The 27,868-nt window shown below is 49.3% G+C and overlaps 1 protein-coding gene across 6 annotated transcripts in view; it reads left to right on the top strand.

The window, feature by feature from the left end:
- The window catches only part of iqsec1b (IQ motif and Sec7 domain ArfGEF 1b), a 194,637-nt gene that overhangs the window by 104,150 nt on the left and 62,619 nt on the right, over positions 1–27,868 (top strand). Inside the window, exon 5 of one of the 6 annotated variants that reach the window (XM_061219411.1) lies at positions 2,524–3,264. The exons of 3 other annotated variants lie outside the window; for them this stretch is intronic. In XM_061219411.1, the coding sequence (XP_061075395.1) occupies positions 2,524–2,587 (64 nt within the window). In that variant the 3' untranslated portion in view covers positions 2,588–3,264. Of the gene's footprint in view, positions 1–2,523; positions 3,265–21,284; positions 21,366–23,693; positions 24,259–27,868 lie in introns of those variants that run through there. 2 more of the 6 variants (XM_061219408.1, XM_061219410.1) reach the window with 2 other exon arrangements.

Raw genomic sequence — 27,868 nt, 5'->3', positions numbered from 1 at the left:
AACAGAAATATAAAAATGTTGAAAAATGCGGGGATTGAGCCTCAGAATCTGGCCTTCAGAACTGTGTTAAACAGCACTTTAGGTTCTAAACTGCTGTGTTTGGGTCTGCCTACCTTATTGAAGGCTTCTGTAATTCCAGCTCATGAACGATAGACCTGCTTAATGTGCGACCAGTTCACAGTGTAGTGTTTTTAGAAAGATTTGCAATAAAACCCACTGAGGGAAATACGGGTGCGTATGTAGAGGCAGGCCATCTATGTTCGGGATGTCCGTAGCGCCCGTGTTAATTGTCGTTACACTAATGAACGACGCGGCACTTGAAATAATGACATGTAACCCGACATAAACGCAGCCGCCCAGGTGTGTGAATAAACCCATAAACCCTGATTCATGCCCTCTCGCCATAACTGATTGTGTTTAATTGGTATAATTATGAAGCCGCTTATAGCGACAGCAAACGGGAGACAATGTGCCGCGGCGGAAATCGCGGGTTCCAGTCGCACAGGGAGCAGACGTTGCCTCTGCCTTTTACCAGGACACGGGTGTAAGGACGGGCTGCCGTCCTTCTAGAGCAGGGGTGTCAAGCTAAATTCCCAAGGGGCCTGTGGGTTTTTGTGCTTTCCTGTCAATCAGCTGCCAGTTAAGGCCTTGAGAACGAGGTGTGTGGATTCTTTAGCCAGTCATCGACTTAAATGAACCACTGGTGCCGAGAACAACCCAAAAACCAGCAGACACTGTGGCCCTCCAGGACTGGAGTTTGACACCTTTGCTGTAGAGGAGGGCGTCTCTCAGAAAGTTGCCCCATTCCACCCCTTTAATCCGTCCCGGTCCTTGGCATGTCCCTCCCAAACGGGGGAAGCCCTGCCGTTTACATCATCCAGGTGCTGCTTCCTCATCACCATCACTTCATCATGACACCCATCTTCAACCCCCATTTCAGGATTTATACACTGATGGTTGTGTCCTTTTATCCGTTAAACCATAAGTAAACTCATTTTAACTACCAAACGGCGCACTCAACGTATGCATCATATAGATTTTCTATGCCACACGCTGTATGTTCATTTGATAGGTAGTCTTCTTTGTAGTTTCTTAATTGCTCTGGATGCGGTCGTATGCCTAATGCATTCACAGCTGAAAAGCAGGATGGGGCAGGAAGGGACTTGAGACTCAGGTTAAACACATTAATGGTGTTACACAGGAGAGCCGAGTTCCTGAAATTGCATCATCTGTAGTCGATAACAGTCCAACTGCCTCTTCTGGTTGCGTTTTCTGTCATTTATTAGGGTCAGAAAAGCTCTCCTGGTTGTGTTTTCTCAAATGAACTGGCCAAAGGCATGCAGCATATAGATTTTCATGCTATGAGCTACATGTTTATTTGATATCGGTAGTCTGCTCTATAGTTTCTTTATTGCCCTGGATGCGGTCGTAAACCAAATTACAGTAATTCACAGATTTCCAGATTTACTCGGAAGGGACTGGAGACTCAGATTAAACACGGTAATGGTGTTACGCGGGAGTACTGAGGTCCCTGAAGGTCTCTAAAGGACAGCACGCAGGTAGAGCTGTGTCCAGAGAGGTGACAGGGACCAGACCGTGACTCCGGTGATGAAGATGGACGCCCGTGCGGGAGCGCGGTTCCAGAACATTCTGTTCCCGCGCTCGTTGCGCTGGCTCCGGTCCAGGTGCAGAGGAAATGTCTGTTCCCCTTACACTGCAGTTTCCAACAGAACTCACGAGAAATTGCTCGGCATTAAATAACATGCTATTCTGTTTGCTTGCACCCGCTTGGCACTTATATAATCAGAAAAAAAAAAAGAAAAAGAAAAAAAAGCAATTTCCAGGTTCTCAGAATTTCTCACCGTTTTTCCTCTGAAATTTCCAACTGCAGAACATCACCACATGACCTGGGCGTTTTTCATGTTGCTGGGATTACAGCAGATTGGGCTTTTTATTCAATTCAGACCATAGGGGTTCCATAACTAGGCCTTATTGTGATTCTGATACCAAATACTAACTGTACATTGTGATATTAATGTAAGTAACAGTTGCATTTACAATTTCCAACAGGCAAATTGACAGGCTCTTAGAAAAAGTATGTTTGCAGTATAGAGTTGGTTAGCCTACAGCAGTGGCTCTCAAACCTATCCTCGATTACCCTCAGCCGGTCCAGGTATTTGATGTGTTCCACCTGAAGTACACCTGATATACCTGTAACGAATCAATGATTGTTTGAGTAACGGCATCAGGTACATCAGTACCTGGACTGGCTGTGGGTAGTCAAGGAGATGTTTGGGAACCACTAGCCTACAGTCTTATCAATGGAAAAGAGGATGCAGTAACCGGGCAACGTGTAGCATATGAGTAGCATCTCCCCAGTGATAACTGTGTTGTAGCAACTGTGGCGGCAGTAGTTTTTTCTTAATCGTATGAGCAGTATGTTCCAGCCTTCATGCTACAGGACTGTGTTGTGTTGATTGGCAGGTTGTAGAGTGCCCCCCTGCTGTTTTCCCTCTCCGACAGGGAGGCAACCTCTCCTCACCAGTTCTGTTGCCCAGCTTCTGGAAGTAGCAGTCCTTCAAGATAACGGGAAGCGCGAGATGATGTGGCCTCTTTCCTCTCCTTCCTCCTGCTCCTCCTCCTCCTCTTCCTCTTCCTCCAGAATCCTCCTCCTCCTCTCATCTTCTCCTCTCTGCGCCCAGAGAGGCTTGTCTTCCTTCCTGCATAGTTGAACTTTTGTTTTTCCTGGAGGCTGATCTACAGTACTGCATGGTGACTCTGACCTAGGGAACCACATTTGTAACACATAATCATCTGAGCGTCTGCTGGATGCATCTTCTGTAGTGTGTAACAGTCCGACTGGCTCTTCTGGTTGTGTTTAGTGTAATTTATATCGGTCAGAAAATATCTCCTGGTTGTGTTTTCTCCAAGACACTGGATAAAGGTCTCCTCTCATGGTCTGATTTTCTGTAACAGTACCATAGAGGCTGTATTTTGCTCAGTCTTGATGGATGGCATTGATAGACCTTTATGCCATCCTCCTTTATTCTCTATCAACCGCTGTTTAAAAACCTCATGAAAAGCGAGCCTTGTCCGGGCCTTGCTTGAGTGCAAAGCAATGCAGTGTGTGATCTCAGAGTTTGCATGTATATATCTTATGCATTTTCCACATTCTCCTGAAACTGAGTTCCTGTATATGTATATTTGAATGGCATGGTCTCCAAGCATCTGAGCCAAAATAAATAAATATCTTTTTTTCATCCATCCTATAGCATTTCCTCCTTCCTCCTTTACCTGCTCGGAATTCCAGCAGTAGTTAACAGATGACTGATAAATCAGCTGGACTCCGGTGACATTTATTTTGCCTTTCATCTCTTTATGGTTTATTGAATTGACTTCCAGCGCAAAAAAAAATGAGAGCTTCAAAGCGAAGAACTGAACCCTGCAAGGCTTTCAAGTTCCATGTGACTGCCACAGAAAGAACAGCCATTAAACCCTTTACTGCTGACCGGGAACAGCATGCACTGTATTTATTAGTGTACCCTTGCCTTGGGCTCCGTCCTGGAGGCGTTAGCATCTTTAGGAAATGCTAATTTCTGAATGATGTGTTGCTGTACTTGCGCTCATAATTATGTTGTGGTGCAGCGGATGATTATGCTCCACCCTGCTCATTGGGGAAGATTAATGTTCTGTGCCAGATGACTGGCAGTCGGGGATTCCTGCAGGTCAGGACGGTGTGTCCTCTCGGGTACACATCAATCCCACAGTAATCTGTAATCAGGTGACCATACTGTCATTGTAGCAGCTGAGAAAAAACAAACCAAAAAAACCTTCATGCAAATTACATTTCTCCCCCTGTGATGTCAGCAGTTAGCCTACGTTTTTTTATTTTTTTATGACAATTTTCCAAAGCCCTTTAGAAAAGGAGCCGCAACTGTGACTTCATTAAAGCCTGCAAACGAATAAAAGTGGAAAAACCTTTTGATGTTTTTGTTTGTTTGTCGATGTACATTTGTTGATGTGCGCTCGTGGTGTTATCTGGAAGCAGTTCGCAGAGATCCATGCGTGGCTCCTAATTGGGGGATTTGTTCAGAAAGGCGGTCGCGGTGTGTGCGCGCACCAGCCTTCGCGAGCGAGTCCTCGCGGCGTTTAGCGCTGAGGAGCCTCGTCGCTCGCCACTAGAGGGCGTGCCGCTCTCAGGCACCTGCAGCTGCCTTCTCCGTGGGGGCTGGATGAGCCGCATTGAGCCTCTGGAGGGCACGTCATTTCAGAGAAAAAAGAGAGAAAATGGATTTGCGAAGAGCTGAGATTGCTCAAAAGACTCCGGGTTTGGAAGCTTTCAGGTGCGGCGTATTAGCGCCGTCAGCCTGGAATGTTCTAATGTGGTAACGGGCTGTACAAACTGTCTGAAACCTGCGCTCTTTTCAATTGAATGCCCTCAGGGGGGCGAAAACGGTATTGTTGGAGACCCACGTTTAGAATTCCTCCGTTCCGAAGTTGGAAATGTGCCACCGGAATGGGCCAATGAGAGCCGCCGACTGCGTGACATCATTAACACTGTTGCCCTGCACTTACTGATCTATCGATCGCATACTGGGGAGTGTAGCTGGGGTAGTGATCGAGGATGGATGGTGTCCCAGGCAGCCACCTATATCACCTATGGTTAGACCCAGCCCTGCCATGTCCAATAGCTCCCCCTCATCAGGAGTCTTTCTTTGGGAAAGAAACAGGGAGTCTATAATTTTTTTGGAAGCAGAGTGAACCCTTTTAATCTTTGCCGAGACACTTCTGGCCCTCTCCATCTAAAACTTTGCCTTCCTTGTGTTCCTGCAGGCTGGGTGTGTGTCCTTAAAGGCAGGTATCGAGGGAGGGTGGAGGGTTGGTTCTGTAGTTTTTAGCCAGTGAAGCCTCAGGCAGCTGCACTCCCAAGTCCCACAGAGCCCAGCGGCCTTATGGGAAGGGTTGAGCCAACATGGCGGCTTTACAGGTGGCAGGCGAAGGCAGCATCCACAAGCCTCTGCATTGATGAGTCTGGCAGAGAAGAACAATAGAGAGAGAGGCTAGAGGTGAAATTGCTCCACGCTTAAATCTTTACCACTGTTCTTACAGTACAATGGGTCCCTATTGGAAAGTTTATTATTATGACCTGTGGCTTTGTACCTTTTGAGTCCTTATTGGGTTGGCTCGGGTTGTTGGATAGTCTAAATTCTGAGGTACAAAATGGAGGGGTTATATGGGCGAAATATAGTGTCAACAATGAATAAAAACGATTTATTTTGCAGTTCACCACTGCATATGTGCAGCGTCTTGAAATGTAGAGCTATTCTCGCAGTAGACTTGCGTAACTACGCGCACGGCTAGGCTAAAGCAGAGTAGAAGCTGATAGTTCTGGTTGTTCTTCCTTCCTTTAACATCGCTGAGCGGGGTCTGGCGCTCAGCTGGCCAGAGTCAGTCGCACAATGGCCTCAATTACACGCCCGCCCGGCTCCCCAGGTGTCTGCGCGCGTTGGAGGGGGAGGGCATTTCAGCGCCCGTGTTTATCGACTTTCTGCCGCGTCCCGTCGATAAGGCGATGATAGTAGCGTCCTCGGTCACTTAGCGCCACGGGGGGGGGGGGGGTTCGGGTTTTGTGACCGTGCCGGCTCTCAGTGCAGGATGAGAAGGTATTAGACGGAGGGGATGTGGCAGGAAACCGACCGTTTACCACGAGACGCTCGCGCGCTGCTGTCTGCGGACTCAGCTTCAGGGGCCGAGTGGGGCGCCGCAAAGACTTTCAATTACACGGTCAAGACTGTCAACTTCATCCTAGTAAGAACGTCTTTCATTGGAGCCGTTTAGCTGCATTTTATAGAGAGTTTTTTTTCATACAGCTGAATACTTTTACATTAAAGCGCATTAAACACTATACGGATTAAAGGGTACAATGGCAGTACCCCACTTGGGTACTTGAGTATGCACTCAGAGTTATGCAGACATTTTCCTAACCATTGCACGTACATCACCCCCAACAATAAAGAATGAGTGACAGAAAGTCTAAAGCGCACTTGTGATTATAAGCACGTTCCAACATACAGTAGCTTCTCCTGGAACATTACTAATTTGCATGAGATGAGGTAAGGTACAAGAAACTCGGTCCTGAAGATACGATGCTGACATTTACAATGTGATGTGAGTATCTTGCCTAGAAAAATGTCAGGTCTTTGAATACGGCTCTTACTTGTAATGAACCTTTTGTTTGTGTTACTGTATGTGTGTGCTGTTTATCTAGCCGAGCAGTTCTATTTCTTACCATTTTAATTATCTTTTGCCTCGTATAATTTTATTTTACAATGTGAATGCTTAACCTCTGCTTTTCTTCATCTTGTTTTTAATGAGAGTAATTACATTTCTTGTCTGTGGTGATTCGGTTTAAACAAATGCAGTGTTTTGCTTGTATTGTGTTAGTTACTGTGTCACCGCTAATGCGCTGATCCAAAGACGAGGACATCCCAGAGAGGGGAGTATGTACTGCAGAACTACGAACAACTGGAAGCCTCTTTGTTGATATTAGTTTGTGAACTGGAGTCAATGGGCCAAATATTACAGTTAAAATATACATGTTTCTGTAACTGCAAGTATTTGCATGTCATCTGAGTCCTGTGGCTGAGGAATTGGGTTATGTTTGTCCAGAGACCTTGAATGCAGAAAGGCATGCTGGCATGTGCTTCTTCAAATAATCATTTCAGCATGCAATACAATCCAACGAACGTCGGCTTTTCTGAAAAAGAAATGTACATTCATGCCATGTGATACTCTGTGCCCCAGGAAATAGTTTGAACAGCCAGAACTCTCAGAAGGCCACAAGTGACGCCTCATGACTTCAGAGAGCCGACGGGCTCAAGGACTGTACCCGGTGAATGAGTGCAGCACAATGAAGCCTGCTGTATATCAGACCTGGGTCAATTACGTAATTGTTTTGGATTCAAATACCTTTCTGTACTCCGTTGATCTTTCCTTGGAGGACCAGGGGTTTGCAGTTTGATATGGGGCAGGAGCTGGTCTCATCTCAGACACGCGGGTCCTGCGTTAGTTCTCTCCGCACATCTCCCCGTCTGCGGGAGGGTCACATTACTCATCCTGTGCTTTGCAGCATATGGTAAGAGTTAGCCTGGCCTTTCTGGGGAAACTGCCCATGATGACGGGGTGATTGTGGGTAAAAGTGTTTCAGAAGAGTCTCTCCATAAGGTTGTCATCATCACTCACATGTTTAAGAGCTTATGCTGACATCGCTCTAATCCTCTACGGCGTGTCAGGAAACCGTTGAACAACCGGAAAACTGAACCCGCGCCACTACGGGCTGACGGCCCGCTGTTTATTATCATTTCTGAAAAAAGGCGGCCTGGAAAGTGAGAAACAGCCCCGTACTGTCGGTACCTTAAACACCGTAAGAAGGCAGAGTTGTGCAATGGGTTTGCGTTGTGACAGGGAGTTCAGAAACCACAACGGTAAACTACTCCGCTTCAAAGTGTCGTTTTAAAAGGCATGCTCGTCTGGTATTGACGTTTGTGAATAGCAGTGGCGGAGCGGAAGCGTCTCAGCGGGAGCTGGGCTAAACGCCGATGATTGGCTTAATTCAGCGCCCTTTCCCCGGCAATCAGGCTATTGTGAGGAGCTCCTCTCGTTTCCCGGCGGCGGCGGTGAAGACGGCCGCTCTCGGCTGGCGGGCGGATCGGGCGGGGCGCGTCCGGGCCTGTCCCTCAGCGACGCGCCACACGACCTGCCGCTCCACGCGCGTCTCGTTCCGCCACTCTGACGGCCAGTTCAGGAAGAGAACGTGCTTTGTGTGACATTTCACCGCCCCGGGCGGTTAGCTACGCACGCGGCTTTGTCTGAGGTGTCACCGCGTGCTGTCTCCCGCCGGTGAGTAACACCCCCCCCCCCCCCCCCTTCCCTTTCTGCCCCTCTGCGGCGAGAGGAGCAGGCGGAGGAGGAGACGCATGGTTACCCAGGAGGTGAGCGCCTCCATTAGCGCTTCGACCCCCCTCTGAAGCTCATTTGCCGGGGCCCTCTGCCACAGCTGGGTCCCCCCAGCTAGACGCACCTGGGGCGCGTTGCACCCCCGCTGACGGCCCAACCCCACGGTCCGCCCCTCCTCACCCCGCCTCCCCGGCACCAGCATCCTGAAGCGTCGCTCTCAACAACAAAATGATTCAGCTCCAGTGCTGCTGTCTTAATCCTTTATTCAACCTGATTCTCTTTTGCAAGGATGCCCTGAGCGAAATCTCAGAGGGAGAGCAGGGGTAAAGACCAGTTTTTGGGTGAAGGGCCATGCTCAAGGGCCCAACGGCAGGGTTGTTTTTCCATTGAGGGACCCAACTTCATCTCAATATGTCAACTGGGGGCTTGAATCAGCAGCTCCACGGTTGAGAGGTTGAAGACCCTCTTGAGAGAGAGGCCAATCTGTCCTTATGTAAACATAGTCAGGTGTTCATCTCCATGTTTTACACAATACGGAGCAGTGATTTGTGTACACAGAATGCCTGTGTTCACACATTTAAGCTTATTTGGCTTTTCCAGACAAGTTCATAGAGAACTACTGTTTATTGTGTGCAGCCTTGGTGCTCTCTGCAAGGGGGTGGTGATCGGTGAGTGCAGTGTGTCTGACCTCTGACCCCTGCACAGCAGGAGAGACCCTGAGAGAGACTGAAGACTGGAGAGCTCTTTGTCCCCGTGCTGTATTGTGTGGATACAGTGGGAAGATGGCACACATCTGCTTAATGAGCCTTGCTTACACTTCTTCTCTCCATCTGTGCCCTGCTTCCTTTCTCCCAAAAAAACCCCTGCTTTTTTTATTCATTGTATTTTTTTGGGTGTTGTCAGGGCAAAATGCACTTAAGTGTTGCCAAAAACATGCAGAAAGGCAAACAAATAGAGCAATTAAAAATGGGTTTCTTTGTTGGTTTGAAGGGTAATTAAAACAAAGGCAATAAAGTAATGAGATCACTGCTTTGTGCATTCTCTCTCTCCTTCGCTCTCCCCCCTCTCTCTCTTCTTCCCTCCCCCCTCCCTCCCTCCCCCCCCTCTCTCTCTCTGCCCATCCCCCTCTCGCTCAGAGGCACAGACCACCCATAATCAGGTGTTCCCTGTGCAAAGCGGTGATTAAGGCGTTGAAGACGTCTCAATCGCGCCCGCTGTAAAATGGCGGCCGGGCCCATCCCCGGGAGGACCCGATGATGAATGTGCTGGCTGTCGCACGGGCCGTCTGTTCGGCCGCCTCTGAAAGGACCCAGACAATGGCCCTGTTTACACAGGGGCAGGGGGACACGTGTAACCCCACTCACAGGAGAGAGGGGTGTCCTAATAAACCACAGGAAATAAAACAGCAGCCTATTACTTAACAAGCAAATGAGAAGATGCTTAAAAGCCTGTGTGGCCCATTGTCTGTGCACTTGGACAATATGTTCGCTTTCTCTATGGACTTTCCTCCCCCTGAGCGGCCATTTTAAAACTGCCAGGACACCAAACACGCCCTGTTGTTATTCATCACTTTCAAACGCAATTACTCCAACAGGGCTTCTATAACGAATGCAAACTCACCGCTTTCCTTAAACCACCCCTTTCCTGCCTGAAGGTGTAATTGCTTGCATTATTCGTTAAGATCAAATATTCGTGAATTTAAAACAGCCCAGTGTATTCAGTATTTTACAGTGCCTCAGTATTCCAGTAGGGAACGGCTGCTGATTGTAATAAAGGCTTGTGTTTTCACAATGCAGCGCAAGGAGGGCTTGTACTGTGTTGTGTGGTAAACACGCATTAAGTCCAAACTAGAAGGGGGGGAAAATAAATCATTTTCGACAGGCCATGTGTTTTTCATTTCCATCCCTAATGGCAGCGGCCCCCGGGACTTGAGCTGAATTAATCCGAAGGCGCTTTTACAAGCAGCAATGTTTATCGATGTTTCTGCAAAATTAAGTACAACTTTACATTAGTGAATATCCATTCAATTATAGTTCTTCTGATATGACACGCCCATTGAACCCCATTTGGTTTGTGGCACCAGTACCCTAGGAATATTACTTATTTAAGATTACAACTGCATCTTTCGTGATCATTGCTTAATTTAGCGACAACTACCGAAAGCATTTTAGTGCACAGAGTTAGTGCGTTCATGTGCTTTTTGACATTTTTATCTTAGTGTTTCCAGTGATGCTTTGGTCTTGAATTTCAAGCCATAAAGCCTGCAAGAGTATGTCCTCCTCAAAAGGACAATGAAACTGCACCAATATTCAAGTTGAAATGACGTTGTTTTAGGTAATGCATGAATTGGGATGAACTAATGTAGTTGTTGTCTAACTGCAACTGAGAAGTTAATCTGTACAGCTCTGTTAATGTATTTCTAAATTATTAATTCATGTTAACGGTCATAACTCCATTAGTTATTGCCAACTCATATTGGAAGGAAAAAGTCAGTTAATTTATGTGTTAATGGTTAACTAATTATAAGTTAATCCTATGGTTTGCTAATGTACAGTATTCATATTTTCATACTTAATTAATGTATTTGTCCATAATTAATTCATGTTAACACTACACTAGTACTACATTAGTTAATGCAAATTCATGAACCTTATTTAAAGTGTCACTTTACACCTCCCTCAGTAGTGAATGAATGTGTGATCAAAAAAGCAATTGTTCAGTTTGTATCATTGAGGACTATTTTTGTGTGCGTGCATGTGTGTGTGTACTGTATGTCTGCATGTATGTGTGTGTTTATGTATGTGTGTGTGTGTATGTGTGTGTGTGTGTGTGTGTGTGTGTGCGCACGTGCACGTGCACATGTCTTTTTGGCAACGTCTGGGGAACTTCTTCCCAAGAAATCAAATGAAAGCGGAAAACCACGGAGCCTGCGCTGAGCCCGCTGATTCTCTGATGTTTGGGGCTTAACCGGGTGGCGGGTTTTATTGCCAGTCATGCGTGAATACCAGTCTCTTTCCTGAACACTGGCATTCCTTAGAGGATTACAGCAGGGAGGGTGAACCCAGATTCAGCTTTCCTCACGTTACGGAACCGCACAGAATAAATCCAGTACGCATTCACGACTCGTAGAGGTTCTCACCCCCCCCCCCCCAACTAACTTAATATGCATTATCACGTAGTGTAATGCACCAAAGCAGAGCGCAGAAAGGCTGAAAGGCTGAATGAAACAGAGACAGTGCAGGCTTGTGTTGTGCGTGGTCCTGCCTGCCCCGGGGCTGGCCCTTCTCTCTCTCGGGCAGTGTGAAGATGAATTTCTCACCGGCCCGGCGCACACAAAGGGCCCTCAGTCCCGCCGGGCTCTGCGCGCTGCTGGCCCAGTGTCACCGAGCGGAGGCCACCCATGTGTGTGCCAGGAGGAGGGTGAATGGAGGCTGGGGGGGTGGGGGTGGCGTGAGAGGGATTCGGGAGGCCTGGTCTCTGCTCTCAGTCAGTGCTGGTGGGGAGGAGCCCCTACACCGCCACGCCAGTCTCCATCCCACCACCACCGCTACTGTATCCAGTGCTTCAGGCTATGCTCTCAGAGTTAAAATGACAGCGGAGGTACATTTTTGATCAAATCAAACAAAATAGGATCAAGTTTCCCAAACGTACCCTGCAATTGCAGTAACGTTCTTTTTGGGTACAAATGAGTAAGTTTTCCAAGCAAAGAATTTTCCGAAAGTACAAATTAATTATATATTGCAGGCTAGGTGTACAATTTAATTTACCTATAGGGTGCTTACCCAGCGACAAGCATTTGTACCTTTTTTCGGCACTTTCTGTACTTTTATTTCTGAGAGTGAACCATCGAAGGAATCAATCCACGTTTGTTGCCCCTCGCGTGTGGAGCACCTCAAGACAGTGGGGTGCTGTTGCTTTATGGCTGTCATTAGTGCAGGGGTTTCTACACTGGGTTGCGACCCCATATGAGGTCACCTGATTTGAGGATGGGGTCACATGTAAAAAAAAAAAAAAAGAAAGAAAAAAAGAAAGTTTTTGCCTCTTTAAAATATGTGAATTGTATGCTGTTGCTTGTCGAACATCACAAAAACCTGACTATAAGATAACATTAAGACATGAGTGGCCATATATCGCCATTATAGTCACGGCTAAAGGGTGGTGTTTGGCACAAGGCGTTTGTGTTGGGGTCGCATGAATTTGTGCGTCAGAAACATTTGGGAATCCCTGCTTTTGTATTTATTTCATACTTTGGTCACCATCCTCATTTTCAATCACACTTCCGTATGACTCTTCCATAGAATGTGTCAATGAAGCACATTGTCCAAAAAACGCTTATTTCCAGAGCATGAGAGTGACGGCGACATTTCAGGTCTTGTGGGCATCTTCATCAGCTGATGCAGAACGTGTCCCCCGAACACCACCCGCAGCCACTTTTATAGTAGCCACATCAGCGCTGTGTGAACGAACACTCAAGCGTACCGAGGGCTGCGAAACCCTCCATTTTCCCCTTCCCATGTCCCCCCCCTCCGTTACCCTCTGCGGCGCTAACCCCTGCTATGTAAACGAGGCGGGCATGCGCTCTGCTGCTTAAGCTCATCCGTCCTCCGGTCCCCTCCGGCCAATCAGCGGTCCTCATCCAGGCCGCCCGGTTTTTATCACCGTGTCCCCCGTCGCCCCGGCAACCAGCCTGGGCGTGTGGCCACCAGGCGCTCTGCGGCCGGCCCCTTCGCTGAGAGGACCTCCCGGAGCACCATGTGGGGCTGCTGATTAGGCTTTCTGCGCTCAGCCTGGACCCAGCGCGGGCGGCGGGAATTAGATAAAGCATAATTAATACGGAGGGGGGGGCATTGTTTGCATTGTCATCCGTCCGAGGCCGGCCCGTGTCACCGACGCCGACACACAATGGAGCAGCTGTAACTCAGCGCTGAGGAGCTACAGGGAGGCAGGGAGAGACAGCAGCACCTCCTCTTTACTCCGCTAGCAGCCGGAGAGCGTCGCGTAGCGTGCACCCTCGCGCCGCGTGGAGCGGAGTCTGTCTCTGCCGCACCTCCTCCTGCACGCGGAGGAGAGCCTGGCTGGTGGGGAGGAGGGGTCCTGGGTGAGCAGGTGGGGGGGACGGGACGCGGCAGGGGTTTGGGTTTGAGAGAGAGAGGGGGAGGGAGGGATTCCCCCACCTCGTGGAGCTCTCTCCGTCTGCAGGCTGAAGAGAAGAGCGACTGACGCCCGTGCGAAGCCTGGTCGGTGCGTGTGGACTCAGACGTTCCTCAGGCCCGACCGACGCGCTGATTCCTCCAAACAGAACTCTGGGTTTGCCATGTTGCCCTAAGCTCCCTCACCTCTCAGGACAATGCTGAAGCTAAAAGCCTTCTGTGCGGATTACTGGCACTTCCTCTGTCTGCAGCCGCTCGCCGGGTTTTACAAAAGGTAAGGGGGCGTTCTGCATTCATGTGTGAGAATAGAAGACTGGCCTGTGTCATTACCAGCAGCGCTAGACTTCCTTTTGTTGCGATTCCTCTTCGGCCGAGTCCTGTGTACCAAGTTAAACGTGTTCTTCGGAGTTCTCCTTGTTATGTAGCGGGGTATTATAAAAGCTTTTCTGTGTCAAGTAAAGATCGTGTTGACTACGTTACGTAAAACATGCATGCTTCCTTTTACAGGTACTACCACTGAACATATAGTGTGTACATTACATTACAGCAGTTAGCAGTGTGGGAGTGTGTGAGTTATCACATCGCATCAGGCTTGCGTGGGGTGCCTGGCGGGCGTTAATTTCCAGCATTAGGAGAGCTTTGTGGAGTTCATTGTTCAGTTAATTGAGCTGGCCCACACCTCACCCCCCCTCACCCCCCCCCCCCCCCCCCCCCCGCCATTTACCCTGCTCTGCTTTGTGAGATGGGACGGGAAGGTGGCGGGGCAAGGCTGCAAGGTTCAGGGGGATGGTGGGATACGGAGAGTCCCAGGCTCGGTGGTGGGCTGGCACTGAAGGTCCTGCTCTGGTCTGTAGAATTGGCTCTCTGTGCTTCTCGTATGGGGCTGCAGTCATGGGGTCTATAGAGCTGATGTACAGAGTGTGCCAGGGAAGTAGCTCACCATCGTTTTAGCACATCGCCAACTCCACTTTTTCATCCTTCTACCAGCTAATCGTAGGTTTTTTTTGTATTTTGCTGTGTACATATTGCTGTTTTTGATTTATTATTGTAGTTTACTTTCACACCGCGGCTCGCAAAGTTTGTTTTTCTCCAAGCCAGCTGCAGGGTTCTGATGTCCTATCACGCGCATTCAGAAAAGAATCGGTGAACACGTGGAAAAGTTCACAGGACTCTTTGTAATGTGATGAATGTGTGCAAATTTCCCCCTCTATGTAATGTTCCCTTAATTGCGTTCGCATACGAGGAAGAGCAGCTCTGTTCTGACTTCACCTCAGAGCGGATCCAAGCTCTTGGGTTTAGCGACATGCAAATGAGATGTAGGAAGTGTAAAAAGCCTTCGGCCCTGGAGGAGGAACATCTCCGTGGATTTGGATTGAGCTGTCAGACACCTTCTGGGCCCGTTGCTTATGGAGCTGCCCTTCCCCCACTCTGAGGCAGAGTGATGGCTGTAATGTCGTTTCGCTCCTGGCACCACTCTGTGTGTGCTGGGGATTTTTACTCCCATTATGGGCCCTGGCTGTTATATTCCTTCTCTCTTAATGTACTTTTCATTTGCACTTCCGCGTACAATGTGTGTGTGTGTGTGTGTGTGTGTGTGTGTGTGCGCGCACTTGTGTGTGGGAGTGTGTCTGTGTTAGGTGTTTTTTTAGGTGTGCATGTTTTTTAATGTGAATTCACCACCACTGGTGCACAAGTGGACCTGAACCCCCCCACAGAGAGTGGATCAGAGTGTAGATACATCATACATTTCAATCAGGACGCGAACGCATCGCCCTCCTAACAGAATTCAAGTCACATTGTGCTTTAATTGTATCATCAGGCTGACTGTGATAGATCCAGTATCGGCACAGGTATACGTGTCATCTCTTTGCCACCTCTGCTGACTGCTGCGGTTGCCCCTGACTACTTTCAGAGTGTGTGCTTGTCTCTTCTGTGTGTGTGCGTGGGTCTCCGGCTGTGGCTTTGATCACACATGGGGCCGGATAGTCCCGTGTGTCTGTGTGCGTGTGTGTGTGTGTGGGGAGGTGTGTGTGTGTGTGTGTGTGTGTGTGTCTGTGTGTGTGTCTGTGTGTGCGTATGTGTGTGCGTATGTGTGTGCGTGTGTGTGTGTGTGGGGAGGTGTGTGTGTGTGTGTGTGCGTATGTGTGTGCTTATGCATGGCATGTGTGTGTGTGGGGAGGTGTGTGTGTGTGTGTGTCTATGTGTGTGCGTATGTGTGTCTGTGTCTGTGTCTGTGTGTGTGTGCGCATGCATTTGTGTACGTGTGCAAATCTGCTATTTTTTATTGCTCTCCTTTCCTCCCCTCGATCCGACGGCTCCAGACTTCATCCCCGTGCGCTTCGATCCCCTCCCCTCCGATGGACTCCATCAACCCGGCCATTGGCATGCTTTGACAAACCCCAGGAATATCGCACCACAGCCCCGGTCTGAGCGGTGTGAAAATGTGAATGTCTATGGCTGATTAGTGTAAATAATTGCTTGCTTTTAAGCCCGGGGGATTTGGCAGGTGCTAACGCTCGTGAGCACGTGCGCCCTCCGGTAATTGGCTTTTCCTGCTCGCTCTCAAACTAAAGGGCTTTTGAACGCACCGCAAGATACCGCGATATCATATAAGCCGTTTAATGGAGGATTCATTAAATTATTCGGATGCTATACACATAGATTTTCACTACCTGCCTATGGGATGAGTATGTGGTGTAGAATGCAGGTTCCTCTGGTTCCCCATCTCATATTAACAAGAGGTCTCCATCTTGCAAACCCCCCTGTTTAGCTGGGGTTCCTGGGAGGGTAGATAAGAGTGGTAGCTCCACACACAGATTTGGGGACTGGATTATGCATATCCCCTATGACTCGCGCAGTGCAGCTGGGGCAATTAGACCATCTGAGGCATCACTGCATTCTGGAATATTCTCAAACTCTGATTCTCAAATCTATACAACATTAAGCTATAGGTAACGGACAAGACCATGTGGGCAATTCCACAGTAACCAACGTTACAACTGCAGGATATTTACAGTTTACAGTACAGTTACATAAGCTTGTACAGTGACATATGCTTTTATAACCCTCAGGAGGAAATAACTCTTATCAGTCTGTATTATGTAGCTGTATTGGGCTTTACCACCCAAATATCCAGCAGTTCTAACGTCACTTACCATTGAATCGCCCTTATTTTGTCCTCCCTTGGTGAGCATTTTGGCCTACCTCTGCTTATAATTGTGTAATAAATATATCGCTTTTATGGGTAGTTTCGTTGGGTAATTTGTTGAGGCAGGCTTTCCTGTCACATAAGCAGAAAATAATGTGTTCTCGTAGAAAATCGGGCGCGACCACATGGGGGCACGGCTGGGATTAATTACGGTTTAATTTTGCGCCGGCAGTGTGGCAGGTGCCGTACAGAGGTAGTTTACGGCCCTCTCTGCGAAGGCGTGCTCCCAGTTGTGTCGTTGTAGTCGGCGCGGTTTAACAGCTGGGGACGAGCTCTCGTCGCGCTCTCCGGCGGCGTTAGCGACAGAGGCTACCCCTGCAGCGTTCCTGTGGAGTGAAGCTGTCCTTCTTCAACATCTTGTTCCCCCGATGGGTGTGGCTGTGTATATGGGAGTGGGCATTCCCGAAACGGGAGGAAGAGCTTCTCACTGTTGTTGTGGTCCATTAAGTACACACCAAGTGAAAATTTTAACTGCCTCATTCCCTCTTTATAAGTACTGAATTATGCCTAATTAATTCGTTTCTGCTTTTGGTGCATTTTTGGCGTTTGATTGCTCTCTTTCCTGTTATAAGGTGTGATTGAGCTGTCAGCCCACGGGTCCTGTGTTCTAGTCCTCTGCTTTATGGCGCTCTTAAAACCTTCGGGGGCGGTGAGTGGGGCTATGTAGGGTCCAGTGGATGGCCGGGTTTGTTGGCAGGCTCGCTGTGGTCACGAACTGGACCGGCTTTCTTCACGCCGGCCTGTCAGAGCCTGCCAAGTCTCCCCAGCCGTAACGAGAGAAGGCCGGGGGCGCGGGAATGGCGAGCGTAGCTCTGGCAGCTGTTCAGGAGACCGTTTCTGAGCCCTTTTCATCACTGAAAAGAACAGAAAAGGGAAAAGGGCTCCTGAAAGGTGTTCTGGGGAAAAAAACGTCCGCCAGCCGTTTGTGCTTCCGCGGTCTGCGGCGGTAATCGCGCGCCGTGTCGTACGCGGACGGGCTCCTCCGCGACGGGTTTGACAGGAGGGGACAGTTGATTGGCTCGCCGTGCGTGTGGGCTGCTGTCGCGCTGCCAGTCACACGCAGTCTCCACTGCTCCCAGACCTCCCTGAGGCACGGCGATTGCGACTTCAGCCGAAATGTGTCGGGCGCTGGGAGAGCCGGTGACACGGTGATGGATGGCATAGCTCAGTTCTGCGACGCGGCGGCGGATTGGCGACGGCAGCCCCCCGGGCGGCCCTTTTCTGGAACCTTCCGTCGGCTCCGAGGCTTTGGCCTGCCGTCGTCCTGGCGACAGTCCCCCCCCTGGCTGAGCCCTACTGCACGGGCGTCCTGCTCTGAGACTGCTGCGGGCTAATCTGCCCGGATCTTTCTAGAAGATTGGCGGCACCGCTCAGACCCCAGAGCGCTGTGTGGACCCTAACGACACAGGGCCTCCTCTTCCCTATGAGGGACACTGTGCTGTAGGACACGCCATCTTTCTGATGAGACGTTACTCCTAGGTCCTGACTCACTGTGGTCATTAAAGATCCCATGACACTCATCGCAAAGAGTAGGGGGTTCCCCAGTGTTCTGATTAAATTCTCCGTGTGGCTCTCCCTGCCACCTTATCCTCCTCTGATTTAATTGCCCGAATAGTTTTTCCTCCACCTCTTCACCTGATGTGTGGTGAGCATTCTGGCACAAAATGGCTGCCGTTTCATCACCCAGGTGGGGTGCTACACCTGGGTGGTGGTTGAGGCGAGTTTCTTCCTCGTCACTGTGAAGCGTTTGAGTATGAGAAAAGTGCTATATACAGGGAAGGAATAATAAATCCCTTCCTCAGAAGCACGAGACAGTGCCCTCTAGCCTCGAATTTCCCTGTACACCCAACCGCCCCCAAAACAGCCCACCCCTGACTGGCACCGCGCTGCCTCAGTGTCCTCCAGGGAGGCCTGGCTCCCATCCCACCCTCCACCTCTCCCTCCCTCCCTCATCCCTTTCTTCTTCTCAGCCGTGGAGCCGAGCGCAAGAAACGCGCTCTGACTGGTGCCGGAGCTCCGTGTCCCTCGGCCTCCTGGGAAATCTCCGACAGACAAGCTGCTCCCGCCCCCCCGGGGTCCCATGTCACATGCTATCCGCTCAGCTCCGGCCTTCGGGGCCCACCACTCAACCCTCCCTCCCTCCCTCCCTCCCTCCCGCGCACGTTTCTCTTACATAAGCCGCTATCTGCCGCCCGGCAGCCTGCGCACGGCGCAGCTGTCTGTGGCAGAGCACGTTTGCGGCCGGTTTAAACACGGAGCGCCCTCCGAGTACTCGCGTCACGCTCCAGAAACACATCGTCTGTTTGTTTGAACCGAGAATCGAGATAATGTGGCTTTTGATGTCTGTGTTAGTAAAGCCGTGCACTTTGATATTAATTACCAGAGTTGCTGGTGGATCTTACTGTGCTGTATATACAATACGTTACATTAATTTATTTTGCATTCTCATCCAGAGGGACTTCCACTCTAGAAATGTATTCACCTGGTTCACATGAGCAATAGAGCCAGGCCTGGTGAACAACATTTCCACACCACTGAGTGTGTATGTAACGTCGCTGAAGCCCTAATTCAAATGAATGGTGCTAACCTTAGTTACAGTTAGCACATATGCTACCTATGCATGCTCACTGGTGCCCTAATGCAAATTAATGGTGCTAACCATAGTTACAGTTAGCACATATGCTACTTATGCATGCTCACTAAAGCCCTTATGGAAATGAATGGTACTAACCATAGTTACAGTTAGAACGTATGTGAACTATGAATGCCCGCTCAGGCCCTAATGCAAATGGGTGGTGCTAACCAGTTAGCACATATGCTATCTATGCATGCTGAGTATACTCATACAATAATAGAATAATAAGATAATAATATAATAATTTTACACTCGGTGTTACCCTGGGGCATAGCTGGTGCCCGGGCCCTGATCTTTGGTTGGCATTTATATAGCGCCTTTATCCAAAGCGCTGTACAATTGATGCTTCTCCATTCACCCATTCATACACGCACTCACACACCGACGGCGATTGGCTGCCATGCAAGGCCCCGACTACCTCGTCAGGAGCATTCGGGGGTTAGGCGTCTTGCTCAGGGACACTTCGACACAGCCTGGGCGGGGGGATCGAACCGGCAACCCTCTGTCTGCCAGACGACTGCTCTTACTGCCTGAGCCATGTCAACCCGTGATCTGTACTGTATCCTCCATATGTGAGGCGTGGGGGGGGGGCAGGTTGCAGCGCTCACGGTTTTGATTTCTTTCCCAGTTGTTTGGCAGCGGACAGCTGAGGACTTGGACAGGCGAGATCAGATCAAACACACTCGTGCTTGCACCGGAGTCCCCGGCCAGCCTCAGCGCGGCTCATGAATATACAGCCGGGGCCAAACAGAGTGCATTCATCTCCTTTAATCTCCTTTAATTTGATTCCTTTACAATGAGAGTGAAATTAATGTCTGCCTGCGTCTGCGTTATCTGCGCAAATAACACTTTGTGTTTTTTTCATATCGCTTCCGTCTGTTTAGTTTTATGTATTTACAGTATTAATGCTGTAATATCCTTCAGTTCATAATATGAGTGCGTTTTAATCCGTTCCTCAGTGTTTGAACAATAACCCCTCTCATCGACTAGTTTTCATTATCTCCCTTTAATCGCTGTTAATTTAGTGGTGTGTAGACACTGCAGTGATGTGTCCCCCTAATAATGGGGTATTAGTGTTTAATATAATCAAACGTTTTTATTTGAAAGCTTACCACATTTTATTTGAAAGCCTCCCATAGGTTTAAAATGTTCCAGTTTACCAACAGCAAACTCCTACTAGAAAATGATAAAACTCTAGTCAATTTCAGGGAGATAAGAACATTATTTTATGTTTGGCAAAGATTATACAGTAGCATGTAATTCAATAATATGAAAACTACCTATGCCCGAGAGTAGCATTTAAGGCAATTTTTACAGTTAATTTTCTCTCTTTCTCTCTCTTTCTGTTTCTCTCTCTTTCTCTGTCTCGCTTTCTCCCTCTGTCTCTCATTCTCTCTCAGTGACTTTTCTGCTGTGGCATTTGTGTTTAATTTAGAACAACAGTGGGGTTTTTCCAGTCGTAAACTCCATTCTGAAGCCAAGCCCTGCTTGGAAAAGTTCCTTTTCTGAGGAACCTGATTATGATGTCATCGCCTCTCTGGCGGTTCTGGAAAGGAGTGGCCGTCGTTCGTTCGGCGTCTTGGCTGGGCTCGTTCATATTCCATTACACTACTCCCCGTCATGTTATTAACACTGATTTAATAGTATCAATGTTCCCGTCGAGCTGTGAACTCGGGTTAAACCCGGCCCCCAGCCCACGCTGTGTTCCACGGGGGAGGTGTGTCACTGTTGGACGCGGGCCTGAACTCAGGCCTCCTACGAACAGGCCAAGCCCTGCCAAGCGCCCCACAGACTGCTGGGAGTTTACGCAGTCCCGGCCAGATGATTTAGGGTGTATTATAGTCCACAGCTAAGCAATATGGAAAAGGAGGAGGTCTTAGGAGGGCGTGTGTGCGGACAGCTCGCGTTAAAGAAGTAAACCGTAGTCTGGTCTGCGTAGCGTGGCGCACTTTTAGCGGCTTTGCCATACTTGGTAGTGCGGGAGCGTGTTCCTTTCTCTCCTGCCCCTCGCTGCTGAAGGAGAAGTCGTCAGTGGAACAGGGACGAGCAGAGCCAGACCCACGGCTCGGGAGGAGAGACAACTGGAGAAACTCGAGCTGTGGGGAGAAGGAGTTAGTCATTTGTTCTGTGGAGGGTCAGCACGGCAGGACAGATTTGGAGGTCCTGTGGAGAGAGAGAGAGAGAGAGAGAGAGAGAGGGAGAGGGAGGGTGGGAAAGAGAGTGTCGGTGTGTTTCTCAGCTGCCAGACGCTGTTTCCGGGTGGGCGACAGCCTCTCCCCGACGTGCTGTGTACCTGAGACTTTTCTCCCCTCGGACCCGAAAACGTTCCTGGCGAGCCCTCGAGTCTCCTGCCGAGCGATGTCACCGCAATGTGGAATCTAATGTGGAAGTACTGCATTTCAGTGAGGACAATGAGGTAGGCTATCCCGTTTCACCCGGAACGAGCTGGGCTGGGGAGAGCTGGGCTGGGGAGAGCCGGGAAAGGGATCGGACCTGCGGAGCTGTCCGACCGGCACGGGAATAACGAGCCCCGACGTGGTCTCACTGCTGTCACCTGCTCCACAGGTTTAAAACACGGTCACGTTAAGCGTCTGGGTCCGGGTGTCGCATTACTGATGCTCACGAGTGGCTCAGGGATGACTGCAAACAGAAAGCTAATTTGGTTTGTTTCACTTTCATATTGACGTGGTTTCTAGCACTTACACCTGACACACATTTGTTTAAGGAATGATACCAGCCTCATTGCTGAGCGGCTACAGGTTAAACATACCTGAAGAACCTTACATTTGTTCTATTTCTATACTGCTCATATGTGGTTAATCTCAAAAATCTTTGATGTTATCATCTTGAAAATGCAATACATTCGGGGATATCCTTCATAGGTAAGTACTGAGTCAGTCCCATGATCAGAGTCAGATGTTGGAGTTTACGAGAGTGTGTCTCAGCAGTGTTTGTGGAAGCCCTGCTGTGTTCTGAGCGGTCACGTGTGCCCACAGCCAGCAGAGGACACGTTTTCAAGGACCCTCTTTAATGTATTTATCAGCAGCTATGCTGGGACCGTGAGGGCAAAGTTGAGCGTTAAAACGGGATCCGAGGAGAGGTGTGTGCGCCACTTCCCCTTGTTTATAATCCTTTATCGTGTTAAAACATCCAAAGGTGCGACACAGAAGCGTGGCGGATGATTACAAGGGCTGTGAGTTAAAAGAACAGTTAAAGCGTTCCTGTCCGTGGGCTGCTGGTGATTCCAGAGAGCGAGGCTTCAATTAGCGGCTGTAGGGGTTAGCCCAGAGGCTCCTTAGTCAGCACAGTATCCCATCACTGCTCATAAACCGTACGGTCTGTAATTCAAATCTCAAGCGTTGGCCAGGCACATCTCAAACCTTGTTTTTATAGGAAGCTGCTATTTGCTGGATATGTATTTTATTGAATTACTAAGCCGCATCTGGCGCATGTAAAAATTCCTGTTCAACTGGCCCTTCAGATTTTTTTCCGCTGTTACCCTGCTTGTAGTGTGTCAGTTTCCCCTTACATGGGTCTCTGTTCTATGACTGACTGTCACACCAGTACTCATAAACCAGCACTTGCGTGTACTCTCACGCACGCGCATGTACACACACACTCATACGCGCACACATACACACAGAACAGTCACACACATGCACACACACACACACACATGTGCGCGTACATACACACACACAGCACACACACGCCCAACACTCACTCACTCACACACACACACACACACAGATGTTTGGAGCGCTTTAAAGTCTACAGGATTCTCTAAAGGGTGTGTCCCATTGTGACAGGCTGGCACTGCACTCAGAAGCCATGTTATCATTGAACATGAGGAAATACACAAAGCCCTGGAATCCGATTTTGGATTCCAATCAAGCCGGCCTTTAATGATCAATTTCTCCTCAGTGTGGCCGCTGCGCATTAGCGCGGTGTCGAGTCTTATTTTCCCCTCGTGGGGCGTTAGTTACTCAGGCATTTACTGGAGCCACCTCACACCCTCTCATTTGGGACTGGGTAGCGGCGTTTTGGAAGCGCCCCTCTCTTCCCCGCTCGCCCTAAGTATTAACTCCCTGCGCGGCATTTGCTGAGTCTGAGAGATTGTTCTTGCGACGGCTGGCGGAACAGCAGTCCTCTCCGCACTTCTGTCCGCAAGCAAACCCGTCCCGCAGGAGCGACATTCCTGAGGCCTGGAGTAATGCTGGCCAGGGTCTTTCATTTCCCAACGTAGGCCTCGTGAGCCTCCTTATTCGCTTTTTCCCCCCCCTCGCCCGCTCTGTTTTTCCTCTGCCCCGTTGGCTGTCTGCGGCCCTGTCCTCTCCTCGAGTGTGTGTTTGTGTGTGTGTGTGTGTGTATCCGTATCGCCACGGAGACAAGGCCGCAGCAGCTGCAGGAAGTGCCCTACCTGCCTGCCCTCCTCTCCTCTGGAATAAATTCCCTCTCAAAAGCCGTGCCCGCTGTTGTCGAGCGCCCTCCCCGGCGGACTTTGATGCTTTTGCCCCGAGTGAAATGTTTTTCAGGAGCCGCGGCCCTTTTAAACAGGCTGGCGTGAAACAGTAGAGCCGGGGCAATTTGATCCGGGCATTAAAGCCTCCATCTAAGGGAGCGGAGGGTATTATTAATTTACTCTCCGTCCTCAGCTGAGACTGCAGTGCCAGTCCGTGTCATGTTCTCTCTCTCTCTCTCTCTCTTTCGCTCTCTCTCTCTCTCTCTCTCTCTCGACGGAGTGGTGAGAAAAGCTTCTGCTTTTTCACGGAAAACGCTCTGAACCCGCCAGGTTTCCTAAGCCGCCTGTGAGCAGCGTTTTGGCCGCGTCGTCGGCGGAACTCCAGCTCAGCGTCTGCTGACTGCTGGGTCATTTTCCACGTCTGGGAGACCGGGGCTCCAGTGTGCGCCGGAGGGGGGAGGGTGCCCTGGTGGGGAAGCGGTCTTTCGGAGGGATAAATCTCTCTGTTTACGCCAGCCCCTCCGCCTCGGGGAGGCTCGTTCGGTTCAGAGGGGGCCGGCCTGCTTTCGGCTGCGCAGACGGGCGCGCAGACCTCCGTCCGCCGCCAGACGCGTTTCTGCGGGCCAGGACCTCCCTCGTCGGACGAGAGCGACAGCACAAACCGTCAGCGCGAGTTGAGCCGTTCGAGTTGCGTCTGCTCGTTGGAATACGCGTGTATCCGCTCCAGGGGGGGAAACCCGCAACAGGAGTTTTGTTTTTGTTTTGCTTTCTTTGCCCCTTCCTGCTACTCGTCGAGCTGAACTCCGAGCAGCGGAGAGGCCGGTTCCATCTGCTGTCTCCACTTCTGGTGAGTACCTTAGAGCCACCTTCACTGGAGCAGCCTCCAGAGTGGGACATGGGTGACATGCTTTTCTTTTACTCTCTTCGCTTCTGTGAATCCTGAAAAAGTGTGAAATGAAAGAAGAGTATGACCTCTCTTTTACGTTTCTCTTCCTTTCCGTCGGCTGGCTTGAGTCAGTGAGGAATTTCACGGGTTCATCCCGACTATGCCAGGAATTTCTTTCATCGTTCTGGAGTTGTTTTTTTTTTGAGAGTTCAGTGAGGTTTTCAGTGCTGGCTTGTTGCCCAATGTGTATAAGAATGTATTACGTCTGGATATCATCTTAGCAGTCTTTCTGCTTTGAGTGTGCAGGTGTGGAGTACATAGGAATTGTGTTGGATTAAACTTTTGCGTGGTGTTGAGGTGAACAGTCTCTGTGGAGCACAGTGGGTATTAAATTGGGACAGGCAGGCTGTATGAAAGAGAATAAGATTGTTCATACTGTGCGAGGGACCAGGTTTGAGCAGTTTGAACTGGTGCTGTTTGTGACAGACCCTGTTTCAGGTTCCCCGCCTGTGCTTCTGATTCAGAGCCAGCTTTTTAATTAGCTCTTATGAATATTTTAATGCTTATGGTTCACATTTCTGCAGGTAGAGGGAGGTTCATTTTACTGCCCTTTGTGAAGGATGTTTTTTAAATGTGTCCTGCTGAACAAAAAAAAACTGCTCAAGCTAGGTTTTAAAACAGTTGGTAGCTGGTTGACCAGTTCAGACCATCTTCCAGCTCAACATGGTTTAGCAGGTTGACCAGTTCAGACCAGCTCCCAGCTTGACATGGTTTGACCAGTTCAAGCTACAGTACATCTTGAAATGGCTACCAGCTCGGACAAGCTACCAGCACATACCCAGCTAGACCAGCTTTTTAACCAGCTTGGCCATGCTAGTTGACCAGCTCATACCCAGCTAGACCAGCTTTTTAACCAGCTTGGCCATGCTGGTTGACCAGCTCATACCCAGCTAGACCAGTTTTTTAACCAGCTTGGCCCTGCTAGTTGGCCAGCTCATACCCAGCTAGACCAGCTTGACCAGCTCACTTTTCCAGCTGGTAAAGTCGGCATTGCTGGATTTTACAGCAGGATGGATTTTTAATATCAATGTTCTCTCCACTTTGAGAACTGAGATCTTATGCACAAGAAGATAAAGCATACACATGGTTAACTGTGCGCTTGGGGAAGGGATGATCGTGAATTAAGCTAACAAGCTTGAAATAGCTATAACAGCCTTGAGGGTAACTGTGACCGTATCAGTTTAGAATCGATAGGACTACATCGCCAGGGCACCAAAGCGGAGCCAATTAAAAAAAACCCCGGCAGACTCCCAATTCTCTTAATATGGGGATTGTCTGCAGCGTAGATAATTGAAGGAACGCAGATCTTGGGTCAGGGGTACCACCTAATACAACATGATAATATTTGGAGTGGGATGCAGGGCTTTTATGATTTGCCAAACCTGGGGGAATGTATATGGTAAAATGTTATTTTGCCATCTCTTTCCTGGAGTAAGAAAACTGCAAACGCTACAGAAAACTTGCAGCTACGCATGTCGCTGTAAAAGAACTGTGAGTCTCTGGCCTTCTGCTTTGCAAGCTTTCATATTCCAGAAATAATGTACTTTTTTAAACGATTGAAGCGCTGCCTTTCTAATGATCCGTGCGTTAGATCGATTCTAAACTGACTCCGAGCTGTGTGGGGTGCAGTCAGCAGTTTAAAATAAATCTTTATTTTCTTCGTTTTTTTTCTCCACGGGGTTGCTTGCCCGCCATCATATTTCTCGCAATAATTCATAAAATGAGATTTACTGGATTGTACTGCTGTAATGGTGACATAAAATTGCGACAGCCGTGCAGCCCTTTGAAAAGGCACGTAGCCGGAGGAATTGCTTATGCAGAAAGTCGCTGTTTTGATGAGAACGAGACCGGTTTGTAACGGTTTTCTCCTTCGTGAGGATATAGTACTCCCTCGCCACCCCCCCCCAGCGCACTGACCCCAGGCCAAGGGCAGTCCCTTTATGACCACAGCTTGGCTCTCATCGGCCACCTGGGGGGTTGTCTGTGTTTTAGACCAGAGCGGCGGCCATTTTCCTCCAGCAATCATTCAAAATTTATGGCCACAGCGACCACAAAACATCGACCGTGTCAAACCCCCTCCTACTGCAACGCACCTGACGCCCCCCGCCATCGACATAACCTCCCGTTGTCGTCAACCGCGTAGCCGTTTGATTGTAACTGTGACGTGTCAGAAGTCGGAGGAATCTTCATGAGCGGTTGAATCCATCGGGGGAGGTTGTTGAAATGTTGTTTTAATCACTGTTTTGGGGCTGGCTTCCACCTGGTGTTTGTGGCTTAGCATGCCTCACCTTTCCCTGTTTTTGAGTACTACTAGCTCCCAGCAGGGCATTCTGCAGTCCATTATTTTCACCGCAGGGAGCTAATGCTTATTGGAGACATATTTTTGGGGTCGGTATGAGAAAATGCGCTGTACTGCGAGTGTCCATGGAAAACTTGATTTACTTGGAAAACAAAAAACCACACACGATATTTGTGAGATTGCTGAATGGCCTTCTTTTTTTTAAAGTGAAAACAGACCGCGATGTCCACGACTGACTCCAGTACTATCCACCCTGAGCTCTGCTAACGACACGGCTGTCACGTGCTCTTATGTAACTTTTAACCACGCTAATGGTTGCGACGTTGCCAGAAGACACATCGTGGCAGGTCAAGTAGAAGCCTTCTGATAGGGAAAATGAGACGAGTTAAAAAGAAAACTGAAAGGGGGAAGACGGCGATAGAAATCTGTACGTTTCTCACAGATGTTGCTTTAATCGAAACCTCAAAGAGCGATTTTGGGAGCCTGGGGGGTTTTTTTGCAGTTCCTCTGCAGTTAGGGAAGTGCAGGGAGTGGAGAGGAAAGGGGAGATTAGACACGGTCATGTGTCACAATTCGGGGGCATTTTTAGAAGGAAGGTCTTTTTCTGGCCTCGGTGGCTGAGCAGACTTGTCATCTGGAAACGCTGAGAGTGTGCACCCTCGTCCCACGTGATAGGGGGGGGAAACCCAATATCCACTCCTGTAGGGCAACCTAAGAAGTGTTTTTGAAGAAACACCTCGCCTCTCTCTCTCTCTCTCTCTCTCTCTCTCTGTCTGAAGTTCCAGCGGCCTGCTCTTCCTGGGAAAAGTACCCACTGCGATGATTATTTTCACACGGTTGGTTTCCGCCTTTTTTGGCGTTGGCTTAATCGTTTCAAAGCCGTGGCGGAGTCATTAAAGCAACAGCGCAATCTGTATCTCTTTCAGGGAAGGCCTGTTTTTCTTTTAGCTTTTTTTGGTTTTGTGACAACTGAGGGTGGGAGGAAAAACAACACAGGGAAGAGAACAGCCTGGCGCCCTCGCAGCCTGTCCCAAACGACCTCTGCAGCGGCCGAAATGTAACAGGGCTTGGTGAGGTTTATAGTCCTTTGGTCCTGTACTAAAATGCCGGCAGCGCACACTCAAACAAAAGCGGTGTCACGACCTGGGTTTGCAGAGTGTCAGTTTTCCTGCTTCTTGGCAAAATCTTCAAGTGGTTTGAGATGTTCTGAGA

Source organism: Conger conger, chromosome 14 (assembly GCF_963514075.1).
Source record: "Conger conger chromosome 14, fConCon1.1, whole genome shotgun sequence".
NCBI lineage: Eukaryota > Metazoa > Chordata > Actinopteri > Anguilliformes > Congridae > Conger > Conger conger.
This window is presented reverse-complemented; position numbering and strand designations above follow the sequence as displayed.